The 26,589-nt window shown below is 45.2% G+C and overlaps 1 protein-coding gene across 2 annotated transcripts in view; it reads left to right on the top strand.

Moving 5' to 3' along the window:
• Positions 1–26,589, top strand: part of LOC149452041 (uncharacterized) — an 860,283-nt gene that overhangs the window by 159,109 nt on the left and 674,585 nt on the right. Inside the window, exons 7-8 of one of the 2 annotated variants that reach the window (XM_089689852.1) lie at positions 2,717–2,830; positions 16,166–16,375. In XM_089689852.1, the coding sequence (XP_089545978.1) occupies positions 2,717–2,830; positions 16,166–16,375 (324 nt within the window). The remainder of the gene's footprint in view (positions 1–2,716; positions 2,831–16,165; positions 16,376–26,589) is intronic. The other variant, XM_089689853.1, reaches the window with a different exon arrangement.

A 26,589-nucleotide genomic window follows, 5' to 3' on the forward strand; every position in this document is an offset into this window, starting at 1 on the left:
CAGTTGATATGTAACCCTTCCACCTTTCCCAATGTTGGCAACCTCTTCTAGACAATAGAGGTACTGACATCAATTGACAGCCCATGGATGCCTAAGGCTGGCCATACATTATTCAATTTTTTTTGTAAAATTTTCCAAAACCATATAATATGAGGTCAAACCTAAACACTTTCAGTTTGTATGCAATTAGGTAGGCCCTTGCACTACATAGCTGAAGACAAATCTAAAGGAAATTGAACAAGAAAATTGTATAATATATGGCCAGATTAAGCACAATATTGAACATGCAGGAGACATTCACACCAGTGGCCTGCTGGAGATAATTGTTTAGGGCTCTGGCAGTGCTCATCCTGTTCCTCCTTGCACAAAGAAATAGATACCGGTCCTACTGATTGGTTAAGGACCTTCTACAACCCTGTCCAGCTCTCCTAGAGTGCCTAACTCCTGGAATCTCCTCCAAGATCTTGAGACTGTGCTGGGAGACACAGCAAACCTTCTGGCAATGGCATGTATTGATGTGCCATCCTGGAGAAGGACTGCCTGTGCAACCTCTGTAGGGTCCAGGTATCACCTCATGCTACCAGTAGTGACACTGACCATAGCCATATACAAAACTAGTGAAAAAACAGAAAAGATGAGTAGGGTAAAAATATCAGTGGCTTTCACCTGTAAAACCATTCCTGTTTTGGGGGTTGTCTCATTGTTGCTCATCTAGTGCACCTCTTGTTAATTTCATTAACACCAAAGCAGCTGAAACTGACTTACAACCCCCTCTGCTACTTAACTGACCAGATCAATATCCCAGGAGTGTCACTGACTTGATACTATACTCTGATTAAAAAGTGTTCCTTTAATTTTTTGAGCAGTGTATATTGTTTTAAACATTACTTAGTGCTGTATGTTATTGTGTTCCTTTCCCGGTGGATACGTTATCATCCTGGAAGAAGGGAATCCAGTCCCAACCGTGAATAAGAGTTTGACAAAATTCAGTTTTGAAAAATTCTTGTCTGAGTTAAATGGTTTCTGTCTCATAAATGATTTTGTCTGGGACACAAACACAATCGGCCTTTTCATGGTGAATGAAGTCCTGTGGGCTGAAAGTGCACAACATGAAGCGTACCACAGTATGTGTGATGACTTCTATCAACTCCTCTATATATTTATAATATTCAAATTAAAATACTTTTTCACCTCCCAGGGCTGCTGTTAGAAATCACAGGACATCTCCTCAAAAATATACTAAAATCATTATTAGTGGACACAAACACAACATTACTTATGAAATTCCTGCTAAATATAAAAGATAAAACTGTATTGAAGTAAAAACAAAAGCTCTGTGTGTAATTGAGATCTGTGTGTAATTGAGATCTTGGGGTTCATTCACATGGGCGCTGTAGCCTGTCCAGTGTGAATCAATTGTTTGTGTGGCTAGAGCTGTGTGCAGGCAGCCTATGTTATGCTATGGGTACGGACACAACCTCAGGCATAGCTCCCAACTGTCCCTGATTTCGAGGGACTGTTCCTGATTTCGAATGTAGCACTACCCCCATGAGCATTGCTTGAGTAATAAGTTTGGGATCCCTGGCAATCTGAACCCCCTGTTGGAGTCCACCCTCTTCTGACACCAATGTACTCCGCTAACCCAGATAATTTGCTCCTGCAAAATGGACTCACACAAAGAGTAGTATAAACCAATGTGACGTTTATATTGAATTGCAGGGTAACTGAGTCAAGAATAACAGAATAGCATTTGACTTGATAATAACTCTGGTCAAGGTCAGCAACTATGACCCAATGTATATCAACATACACAATAAATAACAGTATTTACCCTCTAGGGGACCACCCACAGTACATATACTGCAGCAACGTGGCCCATGTGTGCAGGATCACGTTTATAAATGTCATCCTGTTTACTTGGTAGCGGGCGCGCGACCGTCCTACCCACGGCACCGATCATGGCCGCAGGTGTCAATCACCAGGTCCTGGCTGGTGATTACTCACCGGAGCCCAACGATTGCCGGCACACACTGACAGGAAACACAGCTGCATTATTATCAGTGGACCTCTCCTCCCTGTCTGTTTTCAGCACACTGTTCTGGATTGCTGAGTTCAGCTTTCCGGAACAGTGTGTGACAGTGAAGAACACCCTCCCACTCCCTAGTAAAACACTCCCCTCACACAGTTAACCCTTTGATTGCCTTTTTATGTTAACCCCTTCCTCCCCAGTGCCATTAGTGCAGTGTCACTGCTTTTTTTTGCACTGATCAATGTATTGGTGTCACTGGGGATGTCAGTGACCCCAAGTCAGTTCCCCCCCCCAGTGTCAGAATGTCCGTGCTGTGTTCTGCATGAGTTCCACCTATACATCCAGAACCTTCCTAGATTGCTTGGATACAGAGGAAGCCAGAGGCAGAACTAGCAGCACTTGAACACGCTGAGCAGGCATTACTAAACAATTGCAGCTCTCTCTTAAGCAGAAAGCCTAAGTAAATTCTCCTAACAGTTGTCCTATCAAGCAGGGGAACCAACTGTACTCTTCTTATCCTAGCTCCTATCTAGGAGGGTGCTACATACTATTTAAATGTCATTTTTCTTGGAGTTGGGCTTTAGTTATAAAGATTTTGAACTATAGACTGTAGATGTGATGTGTACATAGATGTGCAAAGGTTCTGGCAAAAGTGTGAATTTTCTTGAAACCTTCTGTAATTCCCAGATTTCCATACCAACTCTCTGGAAAAACTACCTGACACCGTCAATAAAGATAAGAGGAAAGAGCTCCTCTCTGAAATAGATGGGATGGAAGGGAAAATCATGATGAATGAGCCGTGTAAGTGTTTTCTTTTAATATATATGTTTACAGCTGCACAATCTGCACAAATGATACATCTGTTAGGACATATAGGTTTGTGGGGGACATTCACATGAATTCAAAATACTTGTAATGACACCGTTCTGGTAGTAGTTTCCTTAAGAACTACCTGTGCCTAGCTCAGACAAGCATTTGCACCAGTGATTGCAACTTTATCCACACGTGCTCCAAATTCTCCCAGCTCCAACTACCACCATATATACTGCAAGCAGGCAGCACACCCAGGCCTCGTTCTGCTGGGTAACTTGATTGACAGCTGTACTTGGAAGTGAAGTGGGAGCCGTGGCCCTGCTGTTAATAGAAATTGCATTGTTTCCTTTGTTAATGTAAGTGCATTTTTAACCACTAAGGGGCGCCCGCAGTACATATACTGCTACAAGGCGGCCCCTGTGCGCAGGATCACGTATATAAACGTGATCTTACATTTTGGGGTAGGGGTTGCATGTGACCACCCTACTCGTGCACCGATCGTGGCCATGGGTGTCAATCACCGGGTCCCGGTCGGTGATTAGCCGCCAGAGCCCGACAATTGCCGGCAAACACTGACGGGGAGGAAGGCTGCATTGTTTCCAATGGAGTTCTCCTCCCTGTCAGTTTTCAGCACACTGTTTCGGATTGCTATGCACAGCCTTCCAGATCAGTGTGTAACAGTGAAGTACACACCCCCCCGCCCCCTAGTAAAACACTCCCTTCACACAGTTAACCCTTTGATTGCCTCCAAATGTTAACCCTTTCCTCCCCAGTGCCATTAGTACAGTCTCAGTGGGGTTTTTTTTTGCACTGATCACTGTATTGGTGTTACTGGGGACCCCAAGTGACCCCAAGTCAGTACCCCCCAATGTCAGAATGTCCACCGCAGTCCTGCCATAAGTGACTAATGACCGCCATAAGTTGCTGATTGCCGCCATAAGTCGCTGATCACCGCTATTCGTATAAAAAAAAATGTAAAAATCCAGTATCTATACCGCCATTTGTGCACACTATAACTTTCACGTAAACCAATTATTTTACACGTGTTGGGATTTTTTTTAGCAAAGACATGTCGCAGAATACAATTTGGACTAAATTTTTGACAATATTTGATTTTTACATTTTTTTTTGCTGGACCTGCTTTATAGCAAATAGTCCAAAATATTTTTTTTTTCAAAATTATCGTTTTGTTTTTCTTTTATAAGGCAAAAAATAAAAAAAACGCACAGGTGATCAAATACCACCGAAAGCCCAATTCGTGGGAAAAAAGAACGTAAATTTCATTCTGGTGCAGTGTTGCATGACTACGCAATTGTCAGTTAAAGTAACGCAGCGCTGTAACACAAACTGCTTCTGTAACCGCTTCCTGACCACCCTACAGCAGAAATACTACTACAGGGTGGCACGGGTGTGCAAAATCACATATATATATATAATATATACATGATTCGCGCTCCCGTGGTTTTCATGCCCCTCCCAGATGATGTCAGATTGCCCGTCAGTACACCAGTCATCACATTTAACCCCTTGATTGCCAGGAAGACGCTCATACACAATAATCCTCCATTGCTAGTATAGTGTCTGAACGGATCAATATCTTTGATCAGATCAGCACTATACCAGCATTCACATTAGCATAGTGTCTCCAAAAACACAGCATTAGCGGGATCAGCCCCGGCACCTGCCAGCACCTGGTTTTCTCCCCCAACAAGTGCAGTGTCAGTAGGTCTCTGTCACTTGATACATTGCACACAAAACCACAGTGTTGGCAGAATTAGGCCTGATCTCTGTTAGCACTTGCTGGTAAATTTTTATGACTCTCATATGCAGCAGAGTGCCAATACTAGTGTCATGCTACCTTTTGGTGAACTGGCGAGCACTAGTGACCTAGTACATCCTGGTCTTTCACATACCTCTTAGAGTGTAAGTTTCCAGGATCAGGCCCTCCCAACCCTCTTGTATTGAACTGTATTGTTGATGTAATGTCTCCCATTATATTGTAAAGCGCTGAGCAAACTGTTGGCGCTATATAAATCCTGTATAATAATAATAATAATACCAGCACTGCAGTATGACTTGGTGACGTGGCGAGTCCCATAAGTGCAGTACAAGCTGGTGCGGAGGTGAGCACAAGTAGTGTCCTGCAGCCACCAACAATTCGCACACAGGCCCATAGAGCCCCTAGTATCCTTCCGAATGTGCTTGCAAATCCCAATTGGCAGCCCACAAATTCTGCAGCACCCGTACTTCCCCCCCATTTTGGAATTCAGGTGGAAACAGCAAATTTAACTACTCCCCTTGATTTTTGGAGTGGTTTTTCATGGGAGATCTGTATGCATTGATTGTGGATCAAAGCAATTTATATGCACAACAATTTATTGCCGCCCACCCAAATTCAAACCTTGCCAGACCATTCGCATGGAAACCCATTATGGTTTCCAAATTTAAATTTTTTTTTTTTTGGGCCTAACCCTCAACGTGGGCATGACTAAAAAAAATGAATTGTGGTTGTATTGTACAGCTCCCGATTCATCATATGCCCATGTTCTCTGCTGCCATGGCCAGGCATAGAAATGAGTATCATGTGTTTTATGCATTTCAATGACAATGCACTCAGTCATCCTCGGGGTGACCCTGAATTTGACCGGCTCCTCAAAATTCAGCCCCTCGCAAATCACCTTAACCATAAATTTGCAGACGTCTATACTCCCCAGCAAAATATCTGCATTGATAAGGCCCTCATTAATTTTTCTGGCCGCCTTGCATTCAAACAATTTCTCCCCAGCAAGCGTGCCAGATATGGGGTCAAGATGTAGAAGACCTGTGAGAGGGCAACAGGATATACATAAACATTTTGGATTTATGAGGGAAAAGATAGTTACATGGAGCCCCCTGGATGCCCAGACTACATGGGGAGCAGTGACAAGATAGTTTGGGACTTGGTGTCATCCTTTTTCCATATGGGGTACCACTTATACGTGGACAATTTTTATTCAAGCGTGCCACTATTTAGACATTTGTACAATCTTGGAACTGGTGCATGTGGCACCGTGTGACCTAATGTGTGCCCACCATTAGAAGTGGGTGGATGCAGGGAGGTATATTCTAATGGTGGGCATACCACACACTTTTTCTGGCAGAGATTTCTTCTGTTTTTTTCATTCAGTCAAAAGGCTGCATACAAAAAAAACAAAACATAGCATACTGTATATACCCAGCAAGGATCAGCAATGTACTGGTACATCCCTGGACTTTGAATGGTTATACCAGGATGATGCCTACAGTTGCAGGCATCATCCTGGTATCACTTTTTTTCAGCCGGCGATCGGCTTTCATGTAATAGCAATCCTAATGGCTAATTAGCTGCAGGGTTGCTTTTACAAGCAGTGGGAGAGGATACGCCCCCCCTCCCCCGCTGCCTTCCATCTCCTTCTCGGGCAGTCCCATGCCATCAGGGAAACCTGAGAATGCAGCCAGTGTTTCTGCCAGCTGACCATAGAGCTGATTGGAGACCAGAATGGTGACAATCATCTCTATAGTCTAAGAAATCGGAAGCTATGAGCATTTCATCACTTCAGTTTCGCAGGATAAAAACAGCGCCATTTGTAAATCGGAAAAGCATCTGAACACACCGATCTTGGTTTGATTAGATAATAATGTAAGAGCAGAGGAGAGATCTAGAGTCTGATAGACCACGAGCGTTGACCCTGTGCCAGTATGTAAACAGCGGTTGCACCATACATGTGAGGTATCGCCTTTAACATCAGATCAAGAGCAGTAATTCTAACACTAGACCTCCTCTGTAATTCTAAAATGGTAGCTTGTAAAGTCTTTTAAAATGTTGCCTATGGATATTAAAAACATGCAGCTTGTCGCCATTGCACGGGGCATGCTCAGTTTTGCATCATGTCATGTTTGGTATCTATTTACTCGGCATACCATCTTTTATATCTTAACCAAATAATTGGCCAATATATTGTGTTTTTGTGCATTAAAAGTAAACATTTTTTTTTACTTTTTTTTAAATTTGCGTTTGAAAAATTGCTGCGAGTATTATGTGACAAACAATTGTAGCACCCCCCATATTTTTTTTTTTTACACAAAATTGTCACCTAAATGATTTATTGCTCACACATGCCATGGGTGTATGTGGAATTACTCCCCAAAATACATTCTGCTACTTCTCCCGAGTATGGGGGTACCACATGTGAGAGATGTTTTGGCAGTCTAGCCAAGTACAGCACCTCTAAATCCAATAAGCACCTTCAGGCTTTTAAAGGGCTTTATTTCCTCATTACACTTCCTGACTACCTATCACAGTTTTGGAGGCTCTGAAATGCCAGGATAGCACCAACCCCCCCAAATGACCCCTTTTTGGAAAGCAGACACCCCAAGGAATTTGATAAGAAGCATGGTGAGTATTTTACAGATTTCTACTGTTGCCACAAGTTTTTGGAAAATGAAGAAAAAAAACATTTTTTCTCTTCTTCTTTTTATATTTCAAAACCTTGTGAGAAAAAATGAGATCTGCAAAATACTCACCATGCCTTTTAAATTCCTTGGGTTGTCTGCTTTCCAAAAGTAGACCATTTGGTGGGGGGGGGGGTGCTATTCTGACATTTCAGGGCCTCTGAAACTGTGATAGGTAGGGATAAAGTGAAGTGAGGAAGTTACGCACCTTCCGGGTTTCAAAGTGGTCATTGGATTTCAGGCTCCTGTATGTGGCTAGGCTCCCAAAACGTCTCACACATGTGGTATCCCCATACTACTCGATAGAAGTAGCAGAATGTATATTGGGGTGTAATTCCACATATACCCATGGCTTGTGCGAGAAATAAATCCTTTAAATGACAGCTTTGTGTAAAAAAAAAAAAAAAGTTTGTCATTTTCCAGAAACTTGTGGACAAAAAATAAATCTTCCATGGACTCAATATGCCTCTCAGCAGATAGCTTAGGGTGTCTACATTCCAAACCTTTCTTTACATTGCTTTTCTGCACACAAAAATGTATAATTTTGTTTCACTGAGTCTATCTTAAATAACTTCATTAAAGCCAGCAACTGTTGAGATAATGAACACCTTGGTCAGGCCTATGTCATGTACAATATATACCATATTTTTCACTCCATAAGACGCACCTAGATTTTAGAGGAGAACAAGAAAAAAATATTCTGCAGGACTGCAGACACGGTACAGGAGATGACCAGAGCCTGCGGACGCAGTACAGGGGATGACCAGAGCCTGCGGACGCAGTACAGGGGATGACCAGAGCCTGCGGACGCAGTACAGGGGATGACCAGAGTCTGCGGACGCAGTACAGGGGATGAGCAGAGCCTGCAGACCTTTGGGGAGCGGGGGGAGGCAGGTACCGAATTTGATACCCACTCCCACTTCCATGGAGTTGTCCTCCCCCCTCCTCCCTGCCCGTAGTCTTGTGGGACACGTGACAGGTCCCAGAAGACTGCCGGACCATTTGAACATGCGCAGTGGGCACTCGGCTGTGAAGCCGCAAGCTGTCACAGCCGGGTGCCCACACTGAAGATGCCGGCACCAGGGAGAGACAACGACTGGTGAAAGCAGGACACCGCTGGACCGAGGAACAGGTTCTTCTGCACAATAGAGCCAAGCGGGGGGAATACTGGGTCGGCTGCTCCATATTTGCTCCATAAGACACACACAATTGCCTCCATTTTTTTTGGGGGGGGGAGGAATGTGAGTCTTATGGAGCGAAAAATATGGTATATAGAGGGCAGGAGTAGAAGTAAAGATGGCAATAGAGTCTTCTTCTTTTTTTTTTTTTTTTCTATTAGCCGGACGGATTGATTCACTTGGATGGATGATCATAGCAGATGATCAAGAAAAGTTTTCCAACACTCTCATTCAACAAAAGTCAATCCTTAGACCAACTTCTGCGAGAAAGGGGAGCAAAGAGAAATGGGGGGGTGGGGAGTGAGAGGGGGTGGAGAGAGAGAGAGGAGAAATATGGAGAAATGGGTGAAGGGAAAGAGGGGGGGGAGGTAAGAGTGAGATAAGGCAGGGGGTGACATGGAGGGGAAAAAAGAGGGGGCAGAGAGGGGTAAGGAGAGAGAGGGGGTTAGGAGGAGGGAAAAAGTGTGGCAGAGCAAGGGGAGGAATGGACAATGGGGCAAAAAATGAAAGAGGGGGGGAAGAGAAAGGTAGGGGAGAGAGAATGAGCACAGAGGGATGTACAGAGATCATTTCCGGTGGTATCTATGCAGTGGTCACTCCTTTCATAGGACTCCACAGTTTTGCTTTTTTCCCCATTCTGGACTCTTTCACATGTGTGGTTGGGTCGGTAAAAGCATGTGATTGAGCCATGGTTTTACTGCTCCCCCTTTAGGGTATATTCACACCAGATGCAGTGGGACTGTGTTGGGCGGCTATTCCATGTCTAATTCAGTGTTGTGCATGCAGTAGTTTTTTTTAACCCAGTGCAGTGCAAAGCTGTTGTGTTGTAATGCAGTGTTTGTGAATGGACGCTTGGCTGACAAGCTAGCAGCTGGGAGCGGACGGATGCTGCAGCTGGGAGGGGGCGGACGGTGCAGCTGGGAGGGGGCGGACGGTGCAGCTGGGAGGGGGCGGACGGTGCAGCTGGGAGCGGGCGGACGGACGCTGCAGCTGGGAGCGGACGGACGCTGCAGCTGGGAGCGGACGGATGCTGCAGCCGTGGTGCTCTGCACTACAACCTCCTCGCAATTGCATGCAATTCATGTGGTTTTGGTGGGGTGGTGCAGCATTTAGGGGGTTCAAACAGATGTCAAATGCCTCTGAAGAGTAATCTGTGAGTGGATTGATTTTCAGAGGAACAAGTCTTTTTTAATCAGAAGAGCAGAGGGAGGGACATCTGAAAATGGTAACAAATGTCATGGGGGGCGGGGAAGTATGTCTGCACTTACCAACTACACCCTCAGGCAGCCGGGATCTAAAGTACTTCCTGCACTCTTTATGTAATCCAACTTGGAGTCTGCACATACACAGCAAGCCCTGTCAGTGTGTGTGGGGGGGGAGTTGAGTAAAGGCGGGGCAGACACAGCAGGGATGGGGGCGGGGCAGACACAGCAGGGATGGGATGGGGGCAGGGTAGATTCAGCAGGGATGGGATGGGGGGCGGGGCAGACACAGCAGGGATGGGATGGGGAGGGGCAGACACAGCAGGGATGGGATGGGGCGCGGCAGACACAGCAGGGATGGGATGGGGGGCGGGGCAGACACAGCAGGGATGGGGGCGGGGCAGACACAGCAGGGATGGGATGGGGTGGGGCAGACACAGCAGGGATGGGATGGGGGGCGGGTAGATTCAGCAGGGATGGGATGGGGGGCGGGTAGATTCAGCAGGGATGGGGGCGGGGCAGACACAGCAGGGATAGGATGGGGGGCGGGGCAGACACAGCAGGGATAGGATGGGGGGCGGGGCAGACACAGCAGGGATAGGATGGGGGGGGCGGGGCAGATTCAGCAGGGATAGGATGGGGTCGGGGCAGATTCAGCAGGGACAGGATGGGGGGCGGGGCAGATTCAGCAGGGACAGGATGGGGGCGGGGCAGACACAGCAGGGATAGGATGGGGGCGGGGCAGATTCAGCCTGCTCCATTCCATGCATCCAGCACACTGTACTGAGCACTGCTGATCCTGTGTCTCTCTATCTCGCTGACAGAACTGGTGAGAGTGATACATTCAGTAACAGGATTGGCAGTGCACCCCCCCTCCCCCTCCCAGCCTGAAACTCCGGCCGTGACAGGGAGATGCTGCTGCACTGCTGACAAGCTATGGATTTCTCTATGTGCGAGAGGGCACAGTGCGCCCCACACACAATGATATGTCACTGGTCCTGGGGGGGTGCATCACTGAAATATGGGGAGGCAAAGCCCACCCCAGCACCCCCCTAGGTCCGGCCATGATCTATACCATAGTTTGCAGGCGCTAGAACTTTCACACAAAGCAATCAATATACACTTATTGGGATTTTTTTACCAAAACATGGAGCAGAATACATTTTGGCCTAAATTTATAACTAACTTTGAGTTTACTATATATTTTTTTTATAGCTGAAAGTAAAAAATATAGTTTTTCTTTAGAATTTTTGGTCTTTTTTTTTTTGTTTTAAAGCGTGAAAAATAAATAGCGCACAGGAGATCAAATACCCCTGAAAGAAAGCTCTATTTGTGTGAAAAAAGGACGTAAATTTCGTTTGGGTACAGCATTGCATGACCGCGCAATTATCAGTTGATTTAGTGCAGCGCCAAGTAGCAAAAAGAGGCCCGGTCATTAACCTCCCTAGGGGTATTATTATGTCAGTATTTCTGTGCTCAAAGCGGTACATTTTTTTGCATGGAAATATGTCATTTTTATTGTATTCCTGTAATTTTTAGGAATAACTCACTGAAATCTGTCCGAACAAGAGTCTAGTAAACATCCCGGGTAGGATAAAATTTGAAACACGAAATCATAAATTATAATATAATAAATAATCATAAAAAATAATAATACATTTAATTCAATAATGTAATCGAACCAAAAACCATGAAATTTGAAATAGAGCGCCAAGTTCGCACATCACTGATCTTAGTCACAAAATCGTTTTCAGTGTCTGATGACGAATTTCCCCACGAATCATTATCACTCAATTCTGCAAGTACTGATAACATCTTCTGGGTTCCACGGACAGGGGATGGTGAACCCCGATTCCCAGACACCAGTTCCAGAGACTGGGGATTTAATTGACTTTTCTGCTGAGGATGAACCAGCCGGCACGCCTCCAGCAGAAGAGCTGGCATCAGGGCATGGCGTTGTTGACCTCTGCCCACAACAGTCAGCACTGCAGGAGCTACAGGAAGAGGATGCAATTGACACCTCACAACTGCGGCTTGAGATGATGTCTGTGGATGGGACTTCGGTCTCCACTGACACAACCCCATAAAAGGGTCTGTCATTGGGACAGGAGGATGTCAGCCTTACTTGCAAACACTGGGGGATGTTCCAGTCAAAGTGGATGAGACTACAGTCGCCACCTGGATACCCCAGGGATGCTAGGCAGTCGGCCCAGATCCCCAACAGCATGATGGAGTCAGCCCAGCCACCCTGTCTTCTCTCCAGCGACTGAGAGGACTTCAGGGAGAAGGACCAATCCGTACTTCTCCCCAGCGGCGGGTATGTTCTACAAGAGAGGCAGAGGTTGGCTGGGTGAGTAATGCTATGTTTGGGACAATTTGTTTGGGGTACTGTGTGGGTGCGGGCATTGGGGGACTGGAAGAACAGTCTAACTTTGGAGTCCACCCGTCTGGGGTTTCCTCCTGCGTTAGTCTCCTGCCGAACGGGGAGATTTGTCACAGGAGTCACTTTGGGTGGGAGGCCCATATAACCCAGCTCACTTTAGAGAGGTCGGGAGACCCCTGTCTTAGCTCCCCATATCCCTATTATGTGTAAGTCACCCTGTGCCTGTTAGGGGTACAGGGTGATCTGTCCTAATATTGGGGTGGGGGGTTGTTGATTGTGCAATGCCATGTGGTTGCATCCCATTGTTCTATTGTGTGTCTTGCTTGGGAGCAAACTATTATGGGATGTATGTATTTGTGTATTGGCTTGGTGGGGTGTGTCTCTAGCAGCCCTCCCTCCTGATGGGACTGCCTGCTAAAGTGAAGTCAGCCAGTTCGAGTTTCAAATAAAGAGTTCCATGTTCAGACAAACGGGTGTCATCTAGTCTTGTATGGTCTGATGTAGTGTCTGTGGTCGGTGTTCAGACGGGGAAGCGGTAGTCTAGCGGAAATACCCAAGAGCAGACTGGGTTGGTTCCGTTATAATAAATATTAAAAAATCAGAAAAAATACCTAGATCAAGGTTTATGTAATTCAGTGCCAGGGTAAGTGTTTGGGTCAAGATCAGAGTCAAAGGTCAGGATTAAAAAAAAATTGGTATCAGTGTGTTTTAGGTAAAAAACAAGTAACAAGAAACACACAGCTAAATTAAAAAGTTTTTTTGTACTATTTTGGGCCAGTTTGGACCTTTTTGCTAATACAAAAAAAAATCAGTAGATATCCATTACCATTTACCACCAAATGAAAGCCCAATTTGTCCTGAAAAAAACGTGGTATAATCCACCTGGATGTATAAAGTAGTTGTGATGATATGGACGGTTTTACTATCACATGTCAACGTTGCAAAATTCTGCTTAGGCATTTAGGGGGCGTGCGGGGGGGGGGGGGGTCCTATACCTACATACTTCAGCTAATAGGTGTCCCTCATTCCCATCTCAAAAGGTTGAGAGGTATGCCTCAGGTCCTAATCTGACAGGTGTGTGGGTACAGGTGTGTGGCCCTAAACACAGGCAGTGTACATTCGGGGCCCCTCACCCACACCTGCACACCTGTCTAACACACACCTGTGGCTGTTGGTGAATAGCAGGTGTCCCCATAGAGGCAGGCAGCTGCAGCCGCATAAACAAACCACTCATTTACACAGACAGAGCACCTTAGGAGTTCTTAGAGCTTATTCACATGAGGTTTGGGGGTGGTAAAACCTCACAGTTGAGCTGCACATTTACCCACACCCAACCACTACTCCCTTTAACTGCAGAGGCATCTACTGGGGATGGTCACATGACACGACTGTGATGCTTTGCTTCGTAGCCTTGGCAGTAATTATACTCCTTGTTGAATGCGACCCATTCAAGTGAATAGCTCTGCTTTGCAAGTGCCCCACAACTGCATGCATTGCATATGGTTGCAGCGCGCTAGTGCAATACAATGCCTCCTCTCTGCCTGTCAAATAATCTCTGAGGAGCAAAGGGGGATGGTAAGGGGTAGTTGGGGGAACACCAGGCACACAATGGAAGGCTACAGGAAAGGGTAGTTGGAAGGATATCAGGCACACAGTGGAAGAATAAAGGGAATGGGTAATTGGGAGGATAGCAGGCACAAAGTGGCAGGTTTAGGGAACAGTAGTTGGTAAGATAACAGGCACACAATGGCAGGGTACAGAGGGGTGTAGTTGGCAGGATAGCAGGCACACAGTAGAGGGTTACAAGGAGGTGGTAGTTGGTAGTGTAGCACTACCCCCTTAGGAGTTGCTGAAGATTTGGGTCCCCCTATAGTCCTGCACAGCCAGGCAACACGCATTTCCTTCTAGCCTTGCACTCCAGAGACAGTAAACAGACTTTGAACTTGTTTTTTTTTTTTTGCATGAGGGATACATGGGATGCACAAGGAACTGTTGAGCTGAGATTAACTTCCTAGAACTATGTACAAGTGCTCAGAAGGGTTTGTTTCTTCTTGGAGAGCTATCCAGCCTTTCCTGGTTTGCCACCTCAGACTCTAAACAAAAAACCCCACAAAAGGATAGAGCACCTCAAAGGCTAATAAGCAGCATAAATGTATTATGGACGTAACAATAAAACAGATCATATATATGCAAAACAATGCACATACCCCATCCGTCCCCTCCCCCCACCATCAACCAACCCCCCCCCCAACAATGTCCCACCCCCCCCTCCCCTCCCCAGGCAACTCTACAGACCCCCTTCCTCCCGGAAGCCAGGTCAACAAGGGCTAACCCTCCACCCCTTACAAAATCCCTAAAGTCCCCCTGTCCCGTGCAGATGGACACACTCCCCGATAAGACCCTTCTGTGGTAGTGCTGATGACAGTAGGTGTGTCAGGACATGGAATCCGGCTAATGACAGAAATCCCAAAAAGTATAATAGAGTATAGATCCACAAGGTGTAGTTCCACCATGAAAGAGGAGAGCAGCTAAAGAAGGGGCAACCTGGGTTCCTCCAACAAAGTGTGACTCAGTTCATATCTGTAGTAGGTATGCCGCTGTGCTCTAAATCCTCCTATATCCTCGTAGCCATCACTGGAGCCTGTCTATGTCAAACCTTAAATCTGCGTGCACTCGTGAAATGGCAACAATTCTTTTACTTAACTTTATTTAAAAAAAAGCCCCCTATGTCAGCAGATATGTCTGCTCTCCTTCCTCCCCTATACCACATCCTGCCGGCACACATTGAGCCAGTCCCGGGCCCACAGATGGGCAAGCAAAGCCTGGGACATATAGCTGACGGGGGGGGGGGGGAGGGTGACACTGTGGGCTGTGTGGAAGCAATCGGGTGGCAGCGCTTCCACCTGACAGGTGAGCCCTGCTGCTTGCCCGCATCACGGCTAAAGACAAAAAAACCCTACCTGCATGGCGCCCAGAACTACATGTCCTGGGGGTCAGGCGATAGGAATTGCACATCCCTGCTATTCCCCGCTGGGGTTCTTGCAGCTGATTGCAGACAGGGGTCATTTACAAGTGTGAATGCTCCCCTAAGTAAATAGCTGCCATTGACCAGTGATCTCCTCCTCCCTGTGAGAATACATTGGAAGCGCCATCTTGGTACACCAGAGTGCTCTCAGTACACCCTAGAGAGGTGACATAAACTGTGAATTGTCTTCCCTGCTAAATGTGAATTTGTACTTTGGCGTTTTTCTTCCACATTAAACCTGTTATACAGTTTTGCACTATGGAGGATCTTTGTGTTTTTGTTGTATGATCCCAAAACATCACGAGTTTACAAGGGTATATACCAAGTTACTGAAGGTGGACTAAAGGCTATTGAGATTTGTGGAGCTTCTTGTACCCTGGAGAGGAGCATGCAGGATCCTGAGTGATCCATAGGGCGTTGTGGCCCCTGTGGGTCGCAGGGGGAAGGTGAGCGGGCACGCCTGCTGTTTAGGATTATTTCTCACCACCTGCAACAACACAGGAGCATGTTTTTGAAGAATTGTGGATGCTCACATGTGAAATCACTGGTTGCTGAGGACATTTGCGATTTTATCACCTATATATGGTGACTTATATCCCTGTAAGGGAATCACTGTGTGCCACTTATTAATATTTTGAATTATCACTTGAATATTTTGTTTTGATACATTGCACTAATCACCTACCACCTGAATACATCTGTTTATAATTGTGTATTACTATCATATATTGTGTCTAAAAGGTATTAGTTTATTCATAGCGCTACATCATTATCATACCAATTTATCTATCTGTCCACTTAAGGGGAGGATTGGATGTTAGCAGCTGTTCCTGATTCATAGTAGGCATAGCAGCGCAGGAGGATATACAAAATATTTTAAATAGCTGCCATTGACCAGTGATCTCCTCCTCCCTGTGAGCATACATTGGAAGCTGAGTCAGAGCAGATTTTATTGGCCTTCTTCAGTATTAGAACAATATTAGGATGATAATATGTTCATCTTTGTGACTGAATATTGTTTTTAAACATCACTTTCTGCTGCTGTGTTATTGTGTTCCTTTCCAGACAATGAAATTCCCCACCTGAAAGAAGAGAAGCCAGGCCCAACCAGGAAGGAATTGTTAAACATCACTTTCTGCTGTGTGTTATGGATTTTCATTCCAGGCAATAAAATTCCCCACCTGAAAGAAGAGGATCCAGACCCAACCGGGAAGGAAAGGTTACAAATGTACAGGCGTAAAAAATTGGAGTATCTGCGCAGTTTCAAAAAACATGGTAAGTGATTTTCTCTGGGAGGTGAAAAAACAAACAAACACAATTGGCCCTTTCATGGCCCTTTCATGGCAGACACAGATTCTTGGGGGCTAATAGTTCACTACATGAAGTGTGTTAAACAAGATGACTTCTATTGACTCGCCTATTTGTTTATAAAATGCAAAATAAAATACAATCTCACCCCCCAGGGCTGCAGCTGGACCTTGTACAGCCTGTCTGACTGGATCCCCCCAAAAATATCAACACAAATATTTTCACTAAAAATACACTAAAATCATTATTAGCGGACACAAATACAATATAACTAATACAAAAATCCTGCTGAATCTAAAGGATAACATTGTATTGAGGTAATAAATAAAGCTCAGTGTAAATGAGGTGTTGGGGATAATTCACATAGGTGCTGTGGCCTGTACAGTATGGGTCAGTAGTTTATGGGGCAGGGGCTGTGTGCAGGCAGCCTATGTTACACAATGGGGACGCAGCACATGTATGAACACAGCCACAGCTCCTAATCTGACAGGCGTGTGGGTGCAGGTATACAGCCTTGAACAGTGTGCATTTGGTGACGCTCACCCACCCCTGTATACCTTGTTCTGTCCTCCTTATGTGTGAAGGTACATAGCTTGACAGACAGCTAAACCTTTCTCGGCAATGAGTTGACAAAGAAGCAACGTCCAACTTTGTCTTTATTGCAAAGATATAAGAGGTGAAACTGAGGAACAGAAAATAAGGCGCTTAGTAACAGTCTGCCATGTGACAAAGCATATTATACATTACAGTAAGGCAATGCACATATAAACACATGTAAGACATGTAGGTTACATAAAACACAGATGCATAAGATATAGACATGTGTGTAGACGTACCGACGATGCTATTGTGAACCTGAATGTGAGGGTTGGATCCTACCAGCATACCACAGGAATGGAGTCTGTGATGAGGAAATGGCTGCTATGATCAGGGCTGATGATGTAATCAGAGTTCATAGGCTACAAGCTATGGAAGCTGAAATGAGTCAAACTTCTACTGTGAAAAGATGCAGTGTATACAAACAGCCACTAGATGGAGCAGTTACACAATGAACAGAGAATTACAAACTGATAAGGCATACTAATAATACCTAATTAACAAAGAACAAATTGCTGAAGGCATGACACTCCCCGTCTGGTATCTAAAGGATACCACATTAAATCACCCCTGGAGAGAGCAACAAAACCAGTTCAGTAACGGGTCTGAGGAAGAGTTTGGGCTCCTGTTGTCTGCAGACCTTGACCTCCACTTTTCTGACTTTCCCATCTTCACTTGGGAACACCTTGGTTATCAGTCCCAAAGGCCAGTCATTTCTTCTTGACTGAGAGTCTTTGACAAGAACAACATTACCAACCTCCATGTTGGATACAACGGATGATAACGTCTCAGGCCTGTGTGAGCTCATCCACTGTATGGGCCTTGTGACAGTAATGCCAACCTTTGCAGTGATCTGATCCTGTAGGTGTGGCTCTAAAGGATCTGGCTATGTGGATCAAGCCGGCTATAGCTCTGTTCAGTGATTTCCACGTAGAAAACTTGTTGAATCGTTTGGATCCAAGCTCTTTGTGAGAAACTCTTGTGGTGAGTACAGAAATATGAGGACGAATCTCTGCATCAGCATTTGGTTCTAATAGCTGAAATGAGTATTTCTCCAGGGTGTCAAGTACAGGTTTGTAGAGGAATGGTGGCCCTGTGAACCACGTAGTATCTTTAAGGTGAGCTGCTGGAACAGCTCTTGTAGCATGGTCTGCTGGGTTGAGGTCAGTTGGTACATAGCACCACTGGGTAGGCTGTGTTGACCTCCTAATTCTTTGAACTCTGTTATGAACATAGACATAGAATCTCCTAGTCTCGTTGTAAATGTAGCCCAATACTACTTTGCTGTCTGTATGAAACATTGTACTGACAAGTTTTATATCTATTTCTGACACAATGAGATCTGCCAGCTCTACTGCCAGAACAGCGGCACAAAGTTCCAGTCTTGGTATGGTAATCTCAGGGCTTGGTGCCAGTTTTGCCTTGCCCATTACAAAGCCAATTTGGACTTGACCTTTAATGTTTATAGTTTTAAGGTAAGCGACTGCAGCGATTGCTTTTACCGAAGCATCACAAAATATGCACAGCTGCCTAGACTGAACTTCTGCAGGGGAGAAGTGGGCATATGGCCTATAGATATGTAAGTTAGATAATGCCGGTAGAGAGTTTCTCCATGCTATCCATAGTGCTTCTTTCTCTGAGGGAAGTGGCGAATCCCAATCACACGTATCTGTGGTTAACTCTCTGAGCAGAGTCTTACCTTGGATGATCACAGGAGCTGCAAATCCAAGTGGATCATATAGACTGTTAATGGTAGATAACACTCCACGTCGTGTGAAAGGCTTTTGCTCTTGGTCGACCTGAAAGGTAAAGGTGTCAGATTTGAGGTCCCAGCTGAGCCCTAGGCTGCGCTGCATGGGTATCGGGTCTGTCGCTAAGTCTAGATCTTTCAAATCACTGGCATGATCTTGAGTAGAGAAGGCTTCCATAACAACTTTGCTGTTTGAAGCTATCTTATGAAGTCTGAGGTTTGAACAGGAAAGCATACTCTGGGTCCTTTTGAGTAGACTGATTGCAGCCTCTGGTGAGGGAAGCGACTTTAAGCCATCATCTACATAGAAGTCTCTTTCAACAAACTTCTTAACGTCTTTCCCATAGTCTTTTTCACCTTCTTGAGCAGAGAGTCTGAGTCCATAAATAGCGACAGCTGGAGATGGGCTGTTGCCAAAAACATGGACCTTCATGCGATATTCTATGATGTCTTGAGTAGGGTCATTGTCCTTGAACCAAAGAAATCTCAAGAAGTTCCTGTGCTCTTCTTTTACTAGGAAACAATAGAACATTTGTTGTATGTCGGCAACTATAGCGATGGGTTCTTTACGGAATCTGATGAGGACACCGAGAAGTGTGTTATTGAGGTCTGGTCCTGTCAAAAGGACATCATTGAGAGAGACTCCCTCATACTGTGAACTGGAGTCAAATACCACTCGGATTCGTCCTGGCTTCTTAGGGTGGTAAACGCCGAAGATTGGTAGATACCAGCATTCTTCTTTTTCTTTTAGGGGTGGAGCTACTTCTGCATGATTGTTCTCAAACATCTTTTTCATGAATAAGAAGAAATGTTCCATCATCTCTGGTCTTTTCTGAAAGTTGCGTCTAAGTGAACAGAAGCGTTTTAAGGCCTGATACCTGTTGTTGGGAAGATGACGTCTCTGTGTTTTGAAAGGTAGTGGTGCAACCCAGGTGTTTGTTTTATCCTTGAAGAATCCTTGTTCCATTATGCCCAAGAAGGCCTCATCTTCAATAGAGGGAGCTATCTTGTGGTCTTCCTTTGTCCTCTGGAACACCGTGCATCCCAAGTGATCTTGGTCTTCACTGCAAGAGTGGTTCTCGGTTTCTGTAAAGTCAGGATATAGCACACTTGCCGGCTTCTCTCTTAGAAGGAATCTGTTAGGACAAGGCTGAAAGAGGGATGGACGTCCATTCTCCAAGGTATTTGTGTAAAGAGAATTCACTGTGGTTGGCTTGTGAACATTTCCTAGGCAAACATCACCTATGATGACCCACCCCAGGTCAAGCTTCTGAGCATATGGAGAACTATGAGGACCATTTATTTGTTTTCTTACCTTGTGGACTCTTATGATATCTCTCCCAAGGAGAAGTACTATTTGGGCCTTTGGGTCGAGTGCAGGTATGAGATGCGCTATGGTCTTTAAATGTTCATGATGTAATGCTGCCTCAGGTGTAGGAATCTCTTCTCTATTGTTTGGGATCTGATTGCATTCAATCAAGGTAGGTAGTTGCAGGGATGCTTCACTATTTATGGATTCGACTTGGAAACCAGTAGCTCTTCTGCCTTTTTCTTCACTCACACCAGCGCAAGTTTTAAGTGAATATGAAGAGCAGTGTCCTTTAATACTGAAGATATCAAAGAAGGCTGAGTTTGCAAGAGATCTATTGCTTTGGTCATCAAGGATGGCATACAACCTTACCGCTTTCTCTTTATGACCGATGGGGTAAACTGTAACAAGACAAATCTTGGAGCAAGATTTGTTACTAAGACCTTCTCCACAGACTTGGGTGCACTGGGGTGTCACTTCAGGAGGTACTGTGTCTCCCTCCTCCCCGCCGTGCTCTACAGCCTGGTCTGGGGGTGTGAGAGTCCATGGGGCTGGCCCAGGGTGTAAAGCTGTATTGTGCGCTTCACTGTTGCATTCCGAGCATTTGATGTTCGCTGTGCAGTCCTTTGCAAGATGAGAGGTTGAGGCACAACACCTGTAGCAAATGTGGTTTTCCTTGAGGAAAGTTCTGCGATCCCTGAGAAGTTTTCCTCTAAATCCTCTGCATTTCAACAATGAGTGTGGTTTCTTATGTAGAGGACATTCTCTGCATGGGTCCTTTGTGGAGATCGTCTCAGACTCTGTAGTACTGTAGGTTTTGTTTGAGGAGTCTTTAAGAGACACACTGGTTTTGTGTACTGCAACCGGTGTACCTTTCATGTTACGAAGTGAGATAGGTTTACCTGATTTGGGGTAAGCGGTGTCAAACATCGAGAAGTTAAAGCTGGGATCATTCCTAGTTTTTGCTTGTTGGTGCACGAAATCCATAAAGAAAGAGAATGGAGGGAACGAGACATCGTACTGTTGCTTGTACCTGGAGCCTTGAGCAATCCACTTCTCTTGCAGGTTGTACGGTAATTTTTGTACTATGGGGTTTACACCACGTGCAGTATCTAAGAATGCCAGACCTTGTAAGTCTCCTTCAGTTTTGGCAACTTGTAGCTCTGTTAACAGATCACTCAGTTCTCTTAGCTTCTGGGAATCTTTGTTTTGGATCTTAGGGAAATCCTCAATTCTTTTGAAAAGTGCGTTCTCTATCACTTCTGGTGAGCCGTAACACTCCTCAAGTCTCTCCCATATCATGTTTAACCCTCTGATTGGGTAGTTAATATTAATGTCTCTAATCCGCCTTGCATGCTCTGTCGACTCATTTCCTAGCCACTTGACAAGAAGATCTACTTCTTCACATGCAGACAGATCCAGATCTCTGATATTATTCCTGAATGATGATCGCCATGACCTATAGCTTTCAGGTCTGTCATTAAACTTGGAGAGTCCCTTGGTTATTAACTCACGTCGGGCAAAGAATTTTAGAAAATCTGACATACCTGTATCTCTGTTTGACAGATTGTTGCTGTAATAGGCACCATCTACTTGTTCTTCTTTAAAGGGTTTGACCATACTGCGATCATTTGTGGGTTTGAATGCAGGTTGCATTGAGGGTTGATGTCCTATGGAACCGTCGACTTGTTCCATGCAGGGTCTTTGGTTAACTGAGGTCGCTTGGTGTATGACTGGAGTCTGTTGGAGCTCCTTAGCAGGGGTTGATGTCGCTCTTGGACCTGGATTTAGGCCGTCTTCTGACTTAGCATGTTGCAGTACGTAATCTGAAGTGCGTTGCAAGTTATTGTGAAGACTGGGTTCGGGCCTACTTATGTAGCTGAGTCTATCGCTTGTGAAGTTTGCTGCTTCCTCTAAAGCCTCTGCTTCTGCTACAGCAGCTGCAGCTTCTTTTTCCACAGTTAGCTTTTCTAGAGCTGCTTCCGTGCATGCTTTCTCTATTTTTAATTGTCTTTCTTGTTCGGCAAATGTCGCGCGGGTTTTGGCGGCCTCGGCCTTCGCGCGGGCAATGGCGACGGTGGAGCTGCTCAAAGATCTCCCTGAGCCTCTGGAGTTAACTGAGATGCGAGACCTTGTCTCGAACTGTCCGGATTCCCTTGCTGACATGATGATGCTGTGAACGGGTTAGCACACTTGCAACCGCTGCGGGTGGCGATGCTGCGTAGTTTCTCCTATCCAGCTTGTGAGAAGCCACCGTTTCGCTGCAGTCAAGACTTCAGGAGTCGCAGTCCTCGTATCCAGCTTGTAAGAAGCCGTCGTTTCACTGCAGTCAGGACTTCAGGAGTCGCAGTCCTCGTATCCAGCTTGTAAGAAGCCGTCGTTTCACTGCAGTCAGGACTTCAGGAGTCGCAGTCCTCGTATCCAGCTTGTAAGAAGCCGTCGTTTCACTGCAGTCAGGACTTCAGGAGTCGCAGTCCTCGTATCCAGCTTGTAAGAAGCCGTCGTTTCACTGTTCTGTCCTCCTTATGTGTGAAGGTACATAGCTTGACAGACAGCTAAACCTTTCTCGGCAATGAGTTGACAAAGAAGCAACGTCCAACTTTGTCTTTATTGCAAAGATATAAGAGGTGAAACTGAGGAACAGAAAATAAGGCGCTTAGTAACACTGTCTGCCATGTGACAAAGCATATTATACATTACAGTAAGGCAATGCACATATAAACACATGTAAGACATGTAGGTTACATAAAACACAGATGCATAAGATATAGACATGTGTGTAGACGTACCGACGATGCTATTGTGAACCTGAATGTGAGGGTTGAATCCTACCAGCATACCACAGGAATGGAGTCTGTGATGAGGAAATGGCTGCTATGATCAGGGCTGATGATGTAATCAGAGTTCATAGGCTACAAGCTATGGAAGCTGAAATGAGTCAAACTTCTACTGTGAAAAGATGCAGTGTATACAAACAGCCACTAGATGGAGCAGTTACACAATGAACAGAGAATTACAAACTGATAAGGCATACTAATAATACCTAATTAACAAAGAACAAATTGCTGAAGGCATGACATACCTATTAAACGTAGGACCTGTGGCTGTGTGCATGCCCATAGAGTAACAGGCATCTTCAGCTGCATAGACAAACCACTCATTCACACAGCCAGAGTACCTGTGTGAATGAGCACTTAGGGCTTGTTCACAAGTGAGGTTGTGGGGTGGAAAAACCTCACAATTGAGCTGCACTTTTACTGCTCCCCAACCACTACACCTTTAGCTGCAGAGGCATTCACTGGGTATGTACACATGCCATGATTGCTTTGCTTCATGGCTGTGGCAAGTATTATACCTCCGGTCCACACGACCCATTCAAGTGATTGGTGCTGCTTTGCAAGCATCTCACAACGACTTGTTCAGTTTTAAGTGCACTAGTGTGAGATGAAGGGGTTAAAGTTCAAATGCTTACTGAAGAGCGAAGAGTACAGGTAAGGGGTAGGTGGTAGGATAACAGGCACACAGTTGCAGGGTACAAAGAGGGGGTAGTTGGCAGGACAGCAGGTACACAGTGGCAGGTTACAGGGAAGGGTAGTTGGTAGGGTAGCAGGCACACAGTGGCAGGTTACAGGAAGGGTAGTTGGTTGGATAGCAGGCACACAATGGTGCAGTAAAGGAAAGGGTAGTTGGTAGGGTAGCAGGCACACAGTGGCAGGTTACAGGGAAGGGTAGTTGGTAGGGTAGCAGGCACACAGTGGCAGGTTACATGGAAGGGTTGTTGGTAGGGTAGCAGGCACACAATGGTGCGGTAAATGAAAGGGTAGTTGGTAGGGTAGCAGGCATACAGTGGCAGAGTACAGGAAGGGGGTAGCTGGTAGAATAACAGGTCCGGGCAGAGGGCAGTGAACTGGCATGCAAGGTGTACAGGCTCACAAGGCTCAATGATTCAGGAGGGGGAGGGATGGTGGCACTAGGTAAAATCTGTCTCAGCCATCGCTGCCCCAGTTCACTCACCTCTGAAATCAGGTAGGATACGAAGGACGGTTGCTTAGGGTATGTAGCTGCCCCTCTGGCTCCAAGAACTGATCCCCTGTGGCTCCCTGGACCATCTGAAAGCTGATGGGGGGGAGAAGAGGAGAAGCTGATTGTGCTGCAGGGGGAGCCACAATGGGATTGGTTTTAGCAGTAAGGCAGTACAGCCAGCCCTCCTGCTCATCAAGTGCCCGGACCACCCTGTTGAACTGATGGTCCTGGGCCCAATACAGCTGGGCCAGCTGTACCCCTTATTACCAACCCTGCCATTACCACAATTAGTCATTATGATGCAGCTTTCCTTTTATTGTAACAAATGAGATATAACATCACTGCTTACTTTGCATCTCTCTCCAAAACATCTGAGTCAGAAAAGGAAGTTAGAACCCTTTTACAATAATCAGTTTTTGAATCACTTTTGATGCCTTCACATTGACTTATAATGCAAAGATGCAGCATGCAGGCCTATTCAAAGGGCAGTGCGCCTCTTGTTTTAAGAGATCTATAGGATTTAAAGGGATACATTTTTCTTTCTCTTTTTAAACCCCAAAAGTGCTTCAAAAACTGATCAGAGTGAAAGGGCCCTTAATGCATCTGCCAGGTACTAAGATCACAGGAAAAACACAGGGAACAGATAGTTTTATTAAGTCCAGAAGCTGTCAGGATCTCTGTGTACAGCTCTGATTGAGGTCTGAATAAGGGAGTCTCTCCACACAAGGCCACCAACCCAATATATGTTGTATTGTCCTTGGGGCAAATCACTTCCTTCGCCCTCCTCCTTCTCATAACCGAATGGGCTCACAGGAAGTGCACTGAACGATGTGGAAGACTGGAGGCATGTAGTGGGCAAAGGAAAAGTAGTGCTGGAGACAGCTCCTGATTGAAGGTGAGTATGGCCACACAATCTAGGATTTTTATCCTTCAAAAATGATAGACAACAAATTTTAAAAAAATTAAGAAATTAGAATCCATTCAGTCCAGTTCATGTTCTTCAGTTTTGTTTGTTACTTTCTTACTGCTCACACCTGCATGCACAGTGAAATGGTTAGTGTTGTCTTATATTAATGTGGAGGATTTATTTATAAATGTATTTTCCCTCAGCAACTAGTCCAACAGTTCTTTTCCAGAGAGATGCATTTATTCAGATATTTGCAACAGGTGACAGAAATCCAAATGAATACTTGTACAACGAACGAACAACAGCCCTCAGAGTCCCATTTAAGATACTTCATATCAAACCTGGAGATACTACACTGTCCAGCATGCCTTTTGGGCTTGGACAGCTGCAGTCTAATCAAAGTTGTCCAGATATTTCCTAAACTACATTCTTTTACTATTAATTAGATAAACAAGTTACCCTTTGAAGAATGCTGTTTACCATACTTAATACCCCTTTTCATGTTATTAGATAGTAGATTCTGGCCAAGTCCTCTCAGGTCTGACTGATCAATCTGCATTTTATCACCCTTGCAAGTTTGCAAATTACCTCCTTTGAAATGTAACATGTTGGCCCCCAAGTGCCAAGGTGATGTTGCATAAACTTAAGATAGCAAACAGTCCTTGGCTATCCTTTTGTTGTGTAAAATACATCTAGCCCAGTCATATTCTGGCCTGGTCAATAACGTGAGAATACACACACATACACATATATATATTTACAATATCCTACAATTAGGGATTCACGGGACCCCTAAAATCCAGTTGTACATGGAGAAAGCAACCAATAATCTGCCCATGTAATGAACAGGCAGTTGATATGTAACCCTTCTCCCTTTACCATGTTGGCAACCTCTTCTAGACAATAGAGGTACTGACATCAATTGACAGCCCATGGATGCCTAAGGCTGGCCATACATTATTCAATTTTTTTGTACAATTTTCCAAAACCATATAATATGAGGTCAAACCTAAACACTTTCAGTTTGTATGCAATTAGGCAGGCCCTTGCACTACATAGCTGAAGACAAATCTAAAGGAAATTGAACAAGAAAATTGTATAATATATGGCCAGATTAAGCACAATATTGTACTTGCAGGAGACATTCACACCAGTGGCCTGCTGGAGATAATTTTTTAGGGTTCTGGCAGTGCTCATCCTGTTCCTCCTTGCACAAAGAAGCAGATACCGGTCCTGCTGATGGGTTAAGGACCTTCTACAACCCTGTCCAGCTCTCCTAGAGTGCCTGACTCCTGGAATTTCCTCCAAGCTCTTGAGACTCTGCTGGGAGACACAGCAAACCTTCTGGCAATGGCACGTTGTCACGATATAAGGTCAGGTTCAGAGACCAGTTGCTATAGCAGTAAAAGGCTAAACCTTCTGGCAATGGCATGTATTGATGTGCCATCCTGGAGAAGGACTGCCTGTGCAACCTCTGTAGGGTCCAGGTATCACCTCATGCTACCAGTAGTGACACTGACCATAGCCAAATACAAAACTAGTGAAAAAACAGTCAGAAAAGATGAGTAGGGTAAAAATGTCAGTGGCTTTCACCT

Source organism: Staurois parvus, unplaced genomic scaffold (genome assembly GCF_062004578.1).
Source record: "Staurois parvus isolate SC_StPar_1 unplaced genomic scaffold, SC_StPar_1.0 ptg000500l, whole genome shotgun sequence".
NCBI classification, from domain to species: domain Eukaryota; kingdom Metazoa; phylum Chordata; class Amphibia; order Anura; family Ranidae; genus Staurois; species Staurois parvus.